The sequence below is a fragment of the Sceloporus occidentalis genome, unplaced genomic scaffold (genome assembly GCF_023333645.1).
Source record: "Sceloporus occidentalis isolate IW3139 unplaced genomic scaffold, rSceOcc1.0.p SCAF_8, whole genome shotgun sequence".
Taxonomy (NCBI): Eukaryota; Metazoa; Chordata; class Lepidosauria; order Squamata; family Phrynosomatidae; genus Sceloporus; species Sceloporus occidentalis.
The window spans coordinates 32,375,793-32,393,066 of record NW_028316988.1 but is presented as its reverse complement, the minus strand read 5'-3'; the positions used below and the strand labels follow the sequence as shown (position 1 = coordinate 32,393,066).

At 40.5% G+C, this 17,274-nt stretch overlaps 2 protein-coding genes across 6 annotated transcripts; one reads left to right on the top strand and one right to left on the bottom strand.

Annotated features, from left to right (window-relative positions):
- Positions 1-356: 356 nt before the first annotated feature.
- On the bottom strand, positions 357-10,256 carry PATZ1 (POZ/BTB and AT hook containing zinc finger 1). 5 transcript variants are annotated; one of them, XM_089536010.1, is made up of 6 exons: positions 8,335-10,222; positions 7,637-7,700; positions 5,012-5,065; positions 2,528-2,699; positions 2,127-2,264; positions 357-1,879 (listed from the first exon to the last, which is right to left on the bottom strand). In XM_089536010.1, the coding sequence occupies exons 1-6, from the start codon at positions 9,678-9,680 to the stop codon at positions 1,443-1,445; spliced, it is 2,211 nt and encodes a 736-aa protein (XP_089392136.1). In that variant the 5' UTR covers positions 9,681-10,222; the 3' UTR covers positions 357-1,442. The 5 variants fall into 5 exon arrangements, with proteins under 5 accessions (XP_089392136.1, XP_089392134.1, XP_089392135.1 ...); XM_089536008.1 differs by having other exon boundaries at positions 5,012-5,068; positions 8,335-10,221; XM_089536009.1 differs by having other exon boundaries at positions 357-1,876; positions 5,012-5,068; positions 8,335-10,219.
- A 2,294-nt stretch (positions 10,257-12,550) lies between these two features.
- On the top strand, positions 12,551-16,899 carry LOC149308560 (developmentally-regulated GTP-binding protein 1). The gene is made up of 9 exons (XM_089536014.1): positions 12,551-12,661; positions 14,605-14,728; positions 14,811-14,986; positions 15,068-15,137; positions 15,316-15,485; positions 15,696-15,826; positions 16,004-16,171; positions 16,282-16,404; positions 16,660-16,899. Exons 1-9 carry the CDS (start codon positions 12,554-12,556, stop codon positions 16,757-16,759), a joined length of 1,170 nt encoding a protein of 389 aa, XP_089392140.1. The 5' UTR covers positions 12,551-12,553; the 3' UTR covers positions 16,760-16,899.
- Positions 16,900-17,274: the final 375 nt, after the last annotated feature.

Here is a 17,274-nt window from a genome sequence, read left to right as displayed (position 1 = left end):
TCTTTATTCTTCCCTTCCTTTTCCCAATTTCCTCATTCCCTCCCCTTTCTGTAAGAAGCCTCTGGTCTGGGAAGCTAAGCAGGGTCAGCCCCAGACGGTCCTCGGAGGGGAGACTGCCAAGATGTCCTCTCTAGGAATCTCTAGGTCCTCCAGGCCAACTCTATGGTCATATCTTCCCATAGAATTACACTAGAGGACCCACAAATGCCTAGAGAAGTGTCATCTCTAGGAATCTCTAGGTCCTCCAGTGCAGCTCTATGGTCTTCCCATAGAATAACACTAAATATAGGATTCAAAACCATTAATCAGATTATTAAACCGTTAAAATGATGACAAAATTCGAAACAGGCGTAAAGTAACGCTCTAATAACTCCTTTAATGCGGTCCAAACCAATTAATTAATCTTTATCCTCGTTTGAAAGCCCAGGAAATAAAACATAATTAAACTGTGAAGAAGAAGAAAAGGAAGAAATAGGAATTAAAAAAGAGTTTTTTTTCCTTTCCGGCGCAGTTTTTATGCCGACGAATCTATTTTTTGTCGCGGGTTTTTTATTATTTAATCAACTAGCCGAGTTATTAATTATGATACATCTAAAAAAAACGTAATCAAAAAGAATACTAAACCCTAAACATGGCCAGAGCTCTTCCTCACAAACGCTGCCACCGCCGCGAAAGACGGCTTCTCAGTAGCAATCACTACTACGACAAGGTCCTAAAATCATAAATGTAATAATAATCGTTAAGAGAGAGTTTGAGGATTACGAACGAGAAGCGCGAATTCGGAAATTTACGTAGAAGTGTTTTCGTAATTTTTTCCCTGCATCCCCGCCGCCATCTTTAAAAAAGGAAGGTCTCTAACCTACGATTAATACGGACGAGACGACGGCGGCAGCGAAAAGGCGCGGGTTTCTCCGAAAACATTGAAGCGGATATAGACGAGGTTTTCGGGATAAATTCAATAATAATAATCATAACAACCGCCTAAAAATAATAATAATAATAAAATTCTCGTTCGCATATTTTTAACACGTTTTTTCTTTTTTATCAAAGACCTCCTAAGACGCTAGCTCCGCCCACCCGCCTCATTCTGGCGGCTGTCAATCAAAGGAAAAAGCGGGGCCGACAAAAAGGGATTAAAAAAAATTAATTTTCCCGCTACAAAAGTGGATTAATTTTTTTGTTATCTCCCCTGAATATGTGTTTTTTTGATACAGAAAAATCCCTTAGAAAGTCGTTTCGGTTTTCCGACAGGGTCTCGTTTTCCATTTGGATCTCATTTTCCAAAGGGTCTCATTATCCGACGGGTCTCATTATCCGCCAGATCTCGTTTTCCGACGGGTCTTTTTCTATCGTTCCTCATTATCCGCCGCGTCTCATTATCCACTGGTCTCATTTTCCGTCAGGTCTCGTTATCCGTCGGGTTCCGTTTTGTCCGCCTGGTCTCATTTTCCGTCGGTTCCCATCGTTTGCTGGTCGACGTCTGGGTCGACGAGGGACGAGGCGAAGGCGGATTGGACGATCTGAAACCCGAATGACTCCAAAAGGGACATGTTCTGTTGTGGGGAAAAGGGGGAACCGAGCGCCGAACCCAAGTCCCCTAATGGATTTGCTGCCACCGCCGCGAGCGACCGTACATGGACTTTCTGTATGTGTTTGTTGAGATAGGACTTGGATCTGAAGAAGCTCCCGCACTCGGGGCAGGGGTACTTCCTGTCGGCCTCGGGCTCCGATTTGTTCCTGGCGGCGGCAGCGGCCATTTCGCAGGGGAAGGATCCGTTGGCGTTCTGCTTCTCGGGGGTTTTGAGGTCGCTTGCGTCGGAGAGGTCGCCGTACGAATCTGAACTCTCAATCTGGTCCAAATGTGAGCATTTCTGGCCTTCTGGGAAGAATGAGAAAGAGAGAGGGAGAAAAGAAGCATTCTTTAAAGCCTTTAGAGTTGTGTTTACACTGACCATAGACTTGCACCGGAGGAGCCACAAAGGCCTAGCAGAGTGTCCTCTCTAGGAATCTCTACGCCTTTCAGTGCCTCCCAACCTGCTCCTCTGCCAAAAGGGTCCTATACTGAGGGACGGGGAACGGTGGCGGCCACGGCGGCGACCGCGCAAAGGAGGCGGAGTTTCGCTTGCCTTTGATGCCATAGGTCCTGGCGCTGTGGAACGCTGCTCCCCCATTCGGGATGGGCTCCGGGAGTCGGGAGACCTGGGGAAGGGGAACATCGTGGTGGGTTTTAACATGGACCTTTAAGTAGGAGGCAGAGGAGAAACCTAGACGAGACAAAAGGAGATGAGAGCCTGGCGACGGAAACGCCGCCGCTGCCGCCGCCCCTCCTACTCCTCCCCAGGTTGGCCATTTTGGGAAACTACAGGGGTTTATTAACAGAACGATGAAGAGGAGGAAGCGGTGGGAGGATCGGGGTCCCCGGGGAACGGCGGTACCAATGGCGCATCTCCTCAGAACAGTAACCGATACAGACAATCAAAAATGGCGGATGGCGCTGTTTTGGCGCCGGCGCTGTTGCACACCTCACCTCTGTTGCAGATGGTGCAGAAGTTGCTAGGCCCCTCGCTGTGCTTCTTGAGGTGGTCCGCCATGTACGCCGCGCGCAGGTACTTCCCGCAGACCTGGCAGGGGACCTTGTCTTCGTGGCATGCCAGGTGCGAGCGCAGGCGGTCGCGGGTGGCGAAGGATGCGTTGCACGTCTGCAGGAGGGAGGGAGAAAGGGTGAGCGGCCGCACAGAAAGCACGACAAAAGATCATAATTCACCCGCGAATGGCGTAACGGCAGACGCGAAGATTTATGACGGCTGCCATATGTACTAATAGCTAGATAGATAGATATAAAATATAGGTATTCTCAGCACTATATATATATCCATCCATATATATGGATATAAAATATACCTATTCTCAACACTATATATATATATAGTGGAGATATGGATATAGATGTATAGATTCTACATAGATAGATATAGGAATCCTCAGCATCATATCTACCTATCCATATATATATCCTCAGCACCTGATATAGATATAGAGATAGAGATAGGATATAGTGTTTTATATATATATGTGTGTGTGTGTGTGTGTATCTATCTATCTATCTATCTATCTATCTATCTATCTATCTATCTATCTATCTGTATATGTATAAACCACCCTGACATAAATATTATAATAAAAATAATTTAATAAAAGAATATAATATATTATTATTTTATAATATGCACAATATTAAAATATTATATATATATTATAAGTTAATATTTTTAAATTATACATATATATTATTACGTGTTTTATAATATAATATTATAAAATATAATATGATATTATATTAATATTATAATAAAAAATAATAATAGTAATACTCTGAAGTTATTATTGACTTTAACAGATATTAAAATATATACATTATATAAATTTACAGCACTATATAAATAAAGGTCAATAATAATAATAATAATATATAAAATATAACATATTTATATAATAAAAACTTCAAAATAATATTTATATTATAGTATATTAATATATTATATTATATAACATTATATAATAATATTATATTATTATATAATATTATATAAATAAAATAAAATATAATAATGAAAATAATAATAATAATAATAATAATAATAATAATTACTTTGAAGTTAATAGCAGAATTAAATAGGGCATTTCAAACCTCTTTGGACAAGGCACTGAGCAAATAAAAAGATAGGTTTAATTTGAAATTTAAATCAATTATTATGTAAGCGTATGCGTCAGGAGTGCGCCGCATGCGTCGGAGTCGTCCATCTTGGATGCGCATCTTCGCAGTTCACTAAATTTCAAGGAAATTGTTAATTTACGATAACGGGGCCGAACCTAGTTTTGTTGACACCACCGTAAACTAATTATTAATTATTTTTTAATATTAACAAAAGGGGCGCGAAACCAGAAAATTGAATTTTTAGAAATGTAAAAACCAGCAAAGAAACAAAAATATTATAGAAATAAAAAGATATAAAACGTAATATTATTATAAAAAAACAAAAAAATATAAAAATAGAATATAAAAACAGAAATAGAAATAAAAATACAATATATAATAAATATATTATAAAATATAAAATATAGTAATATTATTTTATGATATATATTATAATATGAAGAATAAAAATAAAAATTAGAAATAGAAATGGAAGTGAAGAAACAGAAATAGAAATAAAAATATAATATATAATAAAATATTATAAAATAAAATATAATAAATATATTATATTATAACAATATATAAAAATATATTGTAAAGAATAAAAATAAAAAATAAAATAGAAAAATAGAAATAAAAAATGAAATATAATAGAAATATATATATAATAAATAAAATATAATAAATGATATAAAAATAGAAAAATATAAATAAATAAAGAAATAGAAGCATATAGAAATATAACAAAAATATAAATTATATGATACTAATATAAAAATAAAACAATTAAAATATATATGTATATATTTTACAGCGCTATATAAATAAAGCATAATGATAATAATATAAAACTGTAAAAATAGAAATTTAAAACAGCAGCACAAATAGCTTAAATATATTTAATATATTAATAATTTAATTTAAAATAGCTTAAAAGAAAATCAAACATTTTGAGGTTTTTTGAAATTATTATTATCATTATTATTAACATTTATTTGTTGACAACAATAACACTGTAAAAGCCAATTTAGGTCCCATATTTTGGAAAAGGCAGATAATAAGTTAATTAGCTAAATACATTAATTATTTAATATCGAAATAAATAAATAAATAAATAAAAAGAACAGAAACCAAATGATGAATTAATAAATTTAAATAAATAATTACGAATGAAAATGAACTCTGTAGCTTTCCTACGAAGCGTATATAAATATAAAATTAGCCACAGAGAAGTTTTGTTTGTCTATTTGTTTCCAAAATATATAATATAATATAATATATATAAAAGCAAATTAAACAGTGTTTAAGAAATACCTCTTGAAGGGATTCGGGTGTCTCTGAGCTTACTCCAGGTTGGTCCCCAATTTCCTGCTAATTAATTAATTAATATTATTATTGGATTTTTGGAATATTTGGAAAATACATAACGAGGTTATTTTCGGAGGTGGGACCCCAAATCTAAACAATAAATTAACTCATAACTTTATACATAGATATATATCTATGGTCAATGTACACCGACTTTGTTCCATGCACCAAATTTTATATATATATATATATATATATACACATATATATATATACATATATATATATATATATAAAAATTACTTTCAGAAAAATATTGTATAAAAAGTACCTTGATATATATATATATATATATATATATATATATATATATAATATTTAATAATATTATTTAAAATATTATATAAAATTACTTTAAAGCTATATATATATATATATATATATATATATAAGAAAATTATATTGAAGATATTATATAAAAATTTAAATATAACATAAAATTACCTTCAATCTCTCTCTCTCTCTCTCTCTCTCTCTATATATATATATATATATATAAAAATTGCCTGAAGGTAATTTTTATATAATATTTTTCTGAAAGTAAATTTTTATATAATATCTCTAATATAATTTTTAATATAATTTTGTGCAAGGAACCAGGTTTGTCAGGAGAAAAAAAAAGAAAAGGGGTCATTTTTTGTCATCCACCTAATTTTTGCCATAATTTGGAATATTTTTTGGAAATCCAGATTAACTGGGGACTCAATCTGCAATAATAATAATAATAATAATAATAATAATAATATATAGAGATCTCCCATTACTCTTATCACATATGAAATTAAACAAAATTAAAATAAAATAAATAAATATATAAATGTATAAATATTTATGAGATATATATATATGTGTGTGTGTGTTTATTAAATTAAATCTATAGAAGTAATAAAATTATATATATAAATTTTTATGAAATTAAATCTACAAATAAAAAATAATGAATATGTATATATAAATATGAAATTAAAACTACAGAAGAAATAAAATAATAAAATAAATAAATAGATAAATAAATATATATGCAATTGAATCTACAGAAAAAATTATATATATATATATATATATATATATATAAATGTATAAATATTTATTAAATTAAATCTATAGAAGTAATAAAATAATAAATATATATATAAATAATTTTTATGAAATTAAATCTACAGATAAAAAATGAATAAATATGTAAATATATAAATATTTATGAAATTAAGTCTAAGAAATAAAATAATAAATAAAATAAAATAATAAATATATATATAAATATATATGAAAAAACTACAGAAGAAATAAAATAAAATATATATATATATGTTTATTAAATTAAATCTACAGAAATAAAATAATAAATATATATTTATGAAATTAAATCTACAGAAAAAATAAAATAATAAATAAATATATTAATATATAAATATTTATGAAATTAAATCTACAGAAGAAATAAAATAAATTTTAAAGTCATCAGGAAAGAAAGAAAGCGGTGTGTATTTTTTTAATTTTGCATTTAATTAACGAACCCGTTTTAATCCCAAAAATTAAATATATGCGATTATCATTTTATATATATATTATTTATTTTATTTTATTTTATTTATTTTTTTAATTATTTTTATTGAAGTTAAAAACAACTACACAAATCAACAACCATACAAACCAACATACATACATACAAAAGTACACATCATCAAAGAAGGAAGTTAACAATGCTTCTTTTCTTTAGTCTATTTGTAGAAGACATTGTCCACCTTTGCCTCTTCTTACAATCAATACTCTCTTGCTTCTTCTCTTCTACTACATTTCTGACCTTCTCCTTCTCTCTCATTATCTCTCCTTGTTGCCCTCTCTTATCTACAGCTCTCTTTTTGCTTACTACATTCTTTGTGTTTTTATTCTTCATTAAATCTTCTACACTTACACTTCTTCCATTTACGACTTACTCACACCTTCTATCACTTACTTTACCTTCTTTGAAACACTCTTCTTCCATTCTCTACTTTTTCTCTCTTCATTCATACCAAACTTCTCTCTCTAATTTGCTGGGTCTTTTGTTAGACCCTTTTTCCCCCAAATAATTCAATGTATGCTTATTCAACCCACAGTAGTAGTCAATTTTCCTATTCATATTTAGTTCGAAGCTTATGTTAAGATTTGCTGCTTTCGATTGGTTATTCCTCTGCCTATATCACTCTGAACAGCCCCTTTTGTGTTTTTTATCACCCTAGATCTAGTGAGGGCAATCTGGCTGCGACATCTGTCACCCCATTGATGGCCAGGGTTGATATATATTATTTTATTAATGCTCAGTGCAATGTTCAAAACAGGAGGCTTGCGTTAAAATCACTAATTAAATATTCCCTAATAATAATAATAATAACAATAATAACAACGCCGACCGCAGCGTCGAAAACGATAAAATTCAAATACAAATTTGAGATTAAAAAAAAGAATTGATCCATCACTGGAAGAAAGGAGGAACGAAAAAGAAGAATATATATAGCGCTATAAGTATCAGCTTAAAGTGCGCATAGAGGCGGAAACGGCGCAAGAAGGGGGGGATTCCCCGGTTCCTACCTGACATTTGTGCGGCCGCTCAGACGTATGGACTTGCTTGATGTGTCCGTTGAGATGGTCAGGCCTTTCGCGAGGGACGAGAAAAACAAACACAATTAGGGTTAAAACGATTAAAACGTAAGGGGAACTATAAATTCCAGAATGCCCTGTTGTACGTTGACCATAGAGTTGCGCTGCAGGACCTAGAGAGTCCTAGAGAGGACACTTCCATAGCCATTTCTGGGTCTTCAAGCGTTACTCAATTGGAGGCTGATCATACAGTTGCACTGGAAGACCTAGATTCCTAGACAGGACACTTCTCTAGTCATTTGTAGGTCCTTCAATGTTATTCTATGGGAAGGTATGACCATAGAGTTGCACTGGAGGACCTAGACACTCCTAGAGAGGACACTTCTCTAGGCATTTGTAGGTCCTTCAATGTTATTCTATGGGAAGGTATGACCATAGAGTTGTGCTGGAAGGCCTAGAAGGACCTCTCTAGGCCCTCCATTGGGACTCTATGACCAACCATTCACATATACTGACCATAGAGTTGAACTGGAGGACCTAGAAGGACCTCTCTATGCCTCTGTAGTCCCTCCATTGTGACTCTATGACCAATCATTCACATATATATCGACCACAGAGTTGTGCTGGAGGACCTAGGGATCCCTAGAGAGACCGCGTTTTCCGTCCGCATTGCGTATTTTTCCCCTCACCTGGAGAAGCCTTTCCCGCAGCTCTGGCAGATGTAGGGCTTCCCAACGGAGCCATCGTGGCTGCGCACGTGGTATGACATGCGGTCCTTGCGCTTGAAGCGCAGCCCGCACACGGGGCATGAGTATGGCTTCTCGCCGGAGTGCGACAGCTTGTGGCGGTTCAGGTGGTAGACGTCGCGGAAGATCTTCCCGCAGATCTCGCACGCCACTTGCTTCCGCGTACGGCTCCTCTTACGTGGCGCCTCCGACGCCGTGTCCTCCATCCCGGCGACGCCGACACCGCCATTTTCGCCCAGGCGTGGCGGCACGAGCGGCGGCTGCAAGTCAAGGTACCCCAGCTGCAAGCTGGTGACGCCATGTTGCGCCTCATGTTGGCGCAAGCGGTTGGCGTCGGTGAAGACCTTCCCGCACAATCCGCACGGCAGGATCCCCGCCTCGCGCAAACCTCCGGGAGCGCTGAACATCATGGAGTCCAAAATGTTCGCCTTTCGGGGGCGTCCGCGCCCACGCTTGCTGCCCGCCAGTGACGATGCTGTGGCGGCGTTCTGGAACGGTGACGCCAACAGCTGCGGCGAAAGAGGCCCTGCCACCATGGGAAGCCGGTCGACGCCTTGGAGGACTGGGAGTCCCGACTGCGCGACGGCGGACAGCGCGGCACGGGTGGCGTCGTCGTCTGCCATCCCCGCAATCCCGTTACCGTTCGGCGCCAAACTGCCGCCATTCGTCATGTCCAAAGGGAAGCCTAGGTCAGCGGTGCCGGGACGGAAAAGCATGATGTCCGGACGTGCAGCCGGTGGGACCAGGATCTGAACGTTGGACTGCTTGATGACCTCTTGACAGATGTCAATCACAGAACGCATGAGGAGGAACTTGGCTGCTGTCATCAATTCAGGGAAGCTCTCCAAGCGCACGACGATGCGTGACGTGTACGCGAAATCCAAGATGTCGCCGAAGACCTTGGAGCTGATGGTGTGCATCTCTAACTCGCGGCCCACGAGGCCCGGCGCGGTTCCGGAGGTGCTTCCGGTTTCCGCGCCGTCGCCGTTCCCTCCGCCGCTGTCTCTGCAGCCATCGTCGATCCCTTGTGTGCTGAACACGGATTCGAAATACTCGCTGCAGGCGGCCAGGACAGCACGGTGCGCGGGGAAGCTCTCCTCGCCAACGCGGAGTAGGACGTCGCAGAAGCGGCCGCCGTTTTTGCGCTGCTGGTTGAGGCTGTGGAGGAGGTCGGCACTGTGGCGGCTTACCTGGTAAGTGTAGCAGCCAGGAGGGGTGGTGGCAGCGGCGGCGTTGGCAGTGACGCCGGAAGCAGCGCTGGCGTTGGCGGCGTCGCTGACGCGATCCATGGGGGCTTCTCTATGGCCCCCAGCGCCAAGAAGGGACTTCGTAAAAGGTCACAAAATGGAGGACGAAATGCGGAGGGCAGCGCAGGAAGGAAGGAGGAAGAGGAGGGATGGACGAAAGGAAGGAAGGAATGAGTAAAGGGAAGGAAAGGAAGGAGTGAAGGAGTAAAAGGAGGGATGGACAAAAGGAAAAAAGGAAAGAGGAAAAGGAAAGAAGGAAGGAGGAAAAGGAGGAATGGAAGCACAGAAGAAAAGGAAGGAAGGAGGGAATGAGTAAAAGGAAGGAAAGGAAGGAGTGAAGGAGGAATGGAAGGAAGGAAGGAGGAAAAGGAGGGAGGGATGGATATAATATAAAGAAAGAAGGAGTAAAAGGAGGGATGGAAGGAAGGAGAAAAATGAGGGATGGAAGCAATCAAGAAAGGAAGGAAGGAAGGAAGGGGGAAAAGGAGGGATGGATGAAAGAAAAGATAAAAGGGGGGTTAATCCAAAAAATAAGGGAGGGGGGAAAAGGAGGAAATCAAAGAGTGGTGAATATATATATATATATATATATATATATATATATAGTAAGGCTGCAAGTCTTGCAACACTTACTATATATATATATATATATATATAGGTCCGGAAAAAAAGGGGGGGGCTTTTCCTTCCTTCCTTCCTTAAGAAAATAAAAATGTTTAAAAATATAAAAATTAAAATTATTAAATGCAAAATAAAAATATTTTCTTTAATCTATATCTATCTATATCATCTATATCTATGTGTTTCTGGCGTGGAGCCTCCGTTTGTCTCCCCCTCCCTCTCTGTGTGTGTGTTTGGAGAGGGAGGCAAAATGGCAGCTGCTCCACTTCCGGTTGACCTTTCACCCCTCTCTTTCAATGGGGGGAGAGAGGAAGGGAAGGGAAGGGGAAACCAAATATATATATATATATATATATATATGCAAATTGTAACCTTTGCAAATGCAACCTTTAGAGGTTGCAATTAATAAATGCACAATTAAAATTAATAGTTTAATTCTTCTTTTTTTAACACCCTCTCTTTTTCCTGCCCCCTCCCTCACTTCCTGTCCCCCCCTTTTTATTTTTGGACCAATTGCAAAAGCAGCAAAGCCATGCAAAAAGCCCCTCCTTTTGCAAAAGGATTGAAGCTTTGTTGTTTTAAATGCTTCTGACCCCCCCCCCCAAATTTTTTAGCAATGCACAATTTGATAGGAGACCCCCCCAAATGCCCTCCATTTATTATATTAATGTATTTTATATTATATTATAATTAATGTAATAAATGGGGGCGTTTTGGGTTCATGTCTCTGTCATAAAAGCTTATTTATTTATGTATTTATAATATAATAATATATGATATATTAATTATTATAATAAATGGGCGTGTTTTGGGGGGTGCCTCATAACTGAAGTAAAATTTACCACATGATAAAGTTTGCCTCATAACTTAGGTAATTAATTAAGTAAAGTTTGCGTCATAACTGAGGTAAAATTTACTACATGATAAAGTTTGCCTCATAACTGAGGTAAAATTTACCACATAATGAAGTAAAGTTTGCCTCGTGACTGAGGTAAAATTAACCAGATAATGAAGTAATGTTTGCCTCGTAACTGAGGTAAAATTTACCACATAACTGAAATAAAGTTTGCCTCATGACTGAGGGAAAATTTACAACGTAATTAAGTAAACTTTGCCTCATAAGGGAGGTAACATTTGCTATGTAATTAAGTAAGGTCTGCTCCATAATGGAGGTAACATTTAGCACATAATGAAATAATGATTGCCTTATCATTACCATGTAGTTAAGTAAAGCTTGCCTCATAACTGAGGTAAAATGTACCACATAATAAAGTTTGCCTCATCAAAAAGGTAAAATTTACCATAGAATGAGGTAAAGTTTGCCTCATAACTGAGGTAAAATTCACTGCACAATAAAGTTTGCCTCAAAAAGGAGGTAACATTTACCATGTAAAGAAGTTTGCCTCATAACTGAGGTAAAATTTACCACAAAACGAAGTAAAGTTTGCCTCATAACTGAGGTAAAATTTACCAAAGAATGAAGTAATCTTTGCTTCATCATGGAGGTGAAATTTACCACTTAACGTGGTAAAGTTTGACTCTTAATTGAGGTAAAATTCACCACATAATAAGGTTTACCTCATAACTAAGGTAATTAATTAAAGTTTACCTCATAACTGAGGTAATTAAGTAAAGTTTACCTCATAACGGAGGTAATTAAGTAAAGTTTACCTCATAACGGAGGTAAAATTTACCACAAAACAAAGTAAAGTTTGCCTCGTAATATAGTTAAAATTAAGAGGTGATATGAGAGACCTGTTTAAATACTTGAAGGGATGCCATATTGAGGAGGGAGCAAGCTTGTTTTCTGCTGCCCCAGAGAACGGGACCCAATGGAGCAATGGAGGAACTTCCTGAGGGTAAAAGTGGAATATGTTTTGCCTTGGATTTTCGTGTAGGCTCCTTCGGCTTCAATTGAGAGTTCCTGCATGGCAGATATGATATGACTCCCTCTTCCTCTCCTGACATCTAACCTTTCTCAGGCCATATAAGGTTAAAAAACGATTGGAAAAAGTAACTTTTCCAACCTTGTTTTAGATTTAAAATCACCTCAGGAGGCTGCAGTTCGACCTCCACGAGTCCAGATGGGGCTATTGGGGCCGCTCTGGCCCTCGAACTCCATGGTATTTCATTTGTTTTTCCTTCACTTCCGCGTTCCCGAGTCACGTGGGCCGCGCAGGAGCGCAGTCTCGCGAGTTAGAACCAAATCTCGCGCGGTTTACGGAACTCTCGCGAGACTTTGGATTCTTTTGCCTCTCCCGTTCTGTCCCCGCCTCTTTCTGCTTCTCCTGCGCATGCGCAGAGGAGGCAAGGAGCCCACAACAGACACAGAGAGGAACGGCTCCTTCTCGGTCGCCGCAATGGCTACCACTCTGGCCAAGATCGCCGAGATAGAGGCCGAGGTGAGCGTCCTGGGTGACGTCATATGAGGAAAGGGGAGGAGTATCAGTCTAAGTTTCGTCCTATTCAGTGTTGCCAACAAGCCTCGAAGATAATTCTCCAAATGTTTGGCCCACAACTCACCAAATCCCCCATATCTCACCAAATATTCATTCACAATCCCCGAAAAGTCCCCAGAATCTTAATATGGCAATAAAACGTAGCCCTAATTGAATAAAAATAATTGGAACTTACTTTAACTCTCAAATTTACCATTAAAATCAAGCAAAGAATCTTTCAGTCCTTCTAATACTTTTAAGACGTTTATTTTGACATGAAGGGGGTCCAAGAAGCTTTGTGCCAAATAGAAACGTGTTCGGCTGCAACCGCACTGCAGAAATAATCCAGTTTGACACCCCTTTAACTGCCCCGGCTCAGTGCTAGGGAATCCTGGGAATTCTAGTTTTGTGAGACATTTAACCTTCTCTCTCCGCAAACTCTGGTGTGACAACAAACTACAATTCCCAGGATTTCATAGCACTGGGCCATGGCAGTTAAAACGGTACGAAACTGGATTGTCTCTGGAGTCTGGAGTGAAGATGCAGCCTGAGTTGGGTCCAAGACACACTGCAGAAATGATCCAGTTTGAGACTGCTTTAGCTGCCCTGGGTCAGTGCTAGGGAACCCTGGGAATGGAAGTTTTGTGAGACATTGAGCCTTCTCTATCAGAAAGGGCTCTGGTGCCACAACAAACTACAATTCCCAGGATTCCCTAGCACTGAGCCAGGAGAGTTAAAGCGGTCACAAACTGGATTATTTCTGCAGTGTGTTTTGGACCTTAGTTATTAAAAATGCTCAAGGTCCAATCCATACTGCAGAAATAATCCAGTTTGAGACCGCTTTAACTGCCCTGGCTCAGTGCTAGGGAACCCTGGGAATTGTAGTTTTGTGAGAAAGAGCTCTGGTGCCACAATGAGCTACAATTCCCATGCATCTGAGGAAGTACGCTTAAGTCTAGGAAAGCTAGGCTTAAGAGGGAGTCAGGGGCTGAGAGACTAGACGAGAGCCTTTTCTGAGGGTGGGGGCGGCAGCCACTCTCCAGTCCTCTCTCTGATTGGCTGAAAACGATTAGTGTGGGGTTGGTTGCTCTGTAGCCAGCCCCGCTCTCAGAGTCAGGGCTGGAGCTGATATAGGCAAAAGTCACCAAAAATGCACTGAAATAGAGCCAGGCACCAAAATCACATCAAAAGCTCTGAAAAGTCCCCGTTTCCGTGTGAAAGTCACCACATTGGCAACACTGCGATTTATTCAGAAGGGAGTGGTTTTGATGTCATCATAAATGGGAGGGGCCTAATGGGGAGGTGGGAGGGGCCATGATGTCATCCCCAGTGCTGTCACAGGTGGGAGGAGCCTAATAGAGCATCTCTACCCAAGGGCAGTCTATCCTATTTAATAAGGAGTGGCTTTGATGCAATTCCTAGTGATGTCACAAGGGGAGGAGCCTAATAGAGGCGGTTTATGAAAGGGGGAGTGGCCTTCATGCAATTCATAGTGATGTCGCAAGGGGGAGGAGCCTAACAGCCTGTTTAGGAAAGGGGGAGTGGCCTATATGCAACTCCTAGTGATGTCACAAGGGGGAGGAAGCTAATGGCACCTGTTTAGGTAAGAGGAAGTGGCCTTGATGTGATGCCTAGTGATGTCATAGGTGGGAGGAGCGAGTGGCCTTGACGACATTCTTAGTGATGTCAGAGGTGGGAGGAGCCTATTTAGGAAAGTGGGTGTGGCTTTGACACTAGTGATGTCATAGGTGGGAGGAGCCTAGACAGGGGCAGCCTCCCTCCCTCCATCTTTACGTTGCCGCCTTTGGCGCCATATCTAGCGACGTTATGCGGTGGGCGGAGCCTAACAGAGCCTCCTTAGCCAGGGGCAGTCTATCATCTATTTGCCTCCATTTTAATTTCTGCAGATGGCGCGGACACAGAAGAATAAGGCCACCGCGCACCACCTGGGGCTCCTCAAGGCGCGGCTGGCGAAACTGCGAAGGGAGCTGATCACACCGAAAGGCGGCGGTGGCAGCGGCACCGGAGAAGGCACGTATCGGGGGGGGCAGGGGGTAAAAACCAGGGGCGGAGTTTGTGATTATATGCATCTGTTTCATCTCCTCGTCTCCAGGTTTTGACGTGGCAAAGACAGGCGACGCGCGTATTGGCTTCGTGGGGTTCCCCTCAGTGGGGAAGTCGACGCTCCTGAGCAACCTGGCGGGGGTCTACTCCGAAGTGGCAGCGTACGAATTCACCACCCTCACCACCGTCCCCGGCGTCATACGCTACAAAGGTGCCAAGATACAGGTGAGGTGGCGGCGGCGGTGGCCATTTTGGAAAAATGTTAATTGATTAATTAATTAATTGCTTTTTTGACCCTAATTAAAGCTCCTTGACCTCCCTGGGATCATCGAAGGCGCGAAGGATGGGAAAGGAAGAGGCCGCCAGGTCATCGCAGGTAACAAAATGGCTTCTGAAAGGGGCGGGGCTTTGTTGACCGCGTCCGTTTTAACCCAGTGGGACGCTGGGATTTGTAGTTTGGCGGTTCACGCACCCCCAGGCTTCGTAAAAGCCTTCCGAAGGGAACACGTGGACACCGTTTCTGTGCAAATTTAGTCTTTTCGTTCTCGCCACAGTGGCGCGCACCTGCAACCTGATCCTGATCGTCCTGGACGTCCTGAAGCCCCTTGGCCACAAGAGGATCATAGAGAACGAGCTGGAAGGGTTTGGGATCCGCCTCAACAGCAAGCCCCCCAACATTGGGTTCAAGAAGAAGGACAAGGGCGGCATCAACCTCACCGCGACCGTAAGTGGCGAACGCGGAGGCCATCTTGGCCCCCCTGACAGGCGCAGATGGATATCTTGTGCAGTTTTGGCGGCCATCTTGGTCGACCAGAGCGTTCTGTGGTGGGTGATGGGCGGTTATTAACATCTCTGGGTCCTCTGGCACAATTGCACTGGAAGGTGACCATAGAGTTGCGCCACATATTGACGCGTCCCTTTTGTGTTTGTCCAGTGTCCACAGAGCGAACTGGACGCCGAGACAGTCAAGAGCATCCTGGCGGAGTACAAGATCCACAACGCCGACGTCACGCTGCGCAGCGACGTCACCGCCGACGACCTCATTGACGTTGTGGAAGGCAACCGGTAACAATCGGTGCCGAAAATACGTTTAATATAGTTAATGATATCAATTAAACCCTTTTGGGGTTCCAAAAGGTTCTGTCATTCCCGCGTATGGTCGCGGGCGCGTATTGCGCAGTATTTTGTGCAGTTTTTGTGCCGTCTGCCGTTTTTACGCCTCCGCCATTTTGTTCCCCGCAGGGTCTACATCCCTTGCATTTACGTCCTGAACAAGATCGACCAGATCTCCATTGAGGAGCTGGACATCATCTACAAAGTGCCTCATTGCGTCCCGATTTCGGCGCACCACCGATGGAACTTTGATGACCTTCTAGAGAAGATCTGGGACTACCTTAAACTCGTCCGGATGTGAGTCGCCATTTTAATGTAGCCCTACGTTTTCGAAACGGGGGTCCGACCCTCGTAGAGCGTCCATAAAGCGCACTTTGTGCCAAACTCTATGGTTCTTCTTTGCGCAGTTACACCAAACCGAAAGGCCAGCTACCGGACTACACCTCGCCAGTGGTCTTGCCGGATTCACGGACGACGGTGGAGGACTTCTGCATGAAGATCCACAAGAACCTTATCAAGGAGTTCAAATAGTAAGCGCAGAGTGATAAGAAACGGCTGGTCTAGGAATTTGGAGGTCCTCCAGAGAAACTCTATGGTCAGCTTTAACTAAAAGTGGCACTGAAAGACCTAGAGATTCCTAGAGAGGATGCTCTGCTAGGCCTTTATAGCTTCTCCAGGGCAACTCTATGGTTAGCCTTAACTAAAAGTGGCTCTGAAAGACCTAGAGAGGACACTATGGTCAACTAATAATTAACTAATTGCGACTTAATTACTGTTTCTTCCAGTGCGCTCGTCTGGGGATCGTCCGTCAAACACAACCCTCAGAAAGTGGGCAAAGACCATACTATGGAAGACGAGGACGTCATCCAGATCGTTAAGAAGTAAAGTCGTTAAGGTTAAAAAAAAGGATGACGGTGACGACTCTTCCCGGGCCGCCAATCGGTGCTGCATTTCCTTCCTGTAACCTGCGCAAAGGACCGCCGTTCATTTGTTTTCGAGCTGATTAAAATTCACGTTTTCACGGCTATTCTTGTCACGAAGTTTTTATTTTATCTATCTATCTATATATATATACATACACATTATATTATAATATTAAGCACTGGGGGACTTTAATTAAACCTCCAAACCATCTGTGTGTGTGTGTGTATATATATATATATATACACACACACACACAAACACACACACGTGCGCAATATAATATTAACCATATGGGGTACATAAGCCTCCAAATCGTCTAGAAAATTCACATAATATTCCGTGTGTGTGTGTGTGTATATATAGATACACACACATACACACACACAATATATATATTTTAATATTAACCACTGCGGTACTAATTAATTTAATTTAATTAAGCCTCCAAACTGGAAATTTCACAAAATATTGCACAC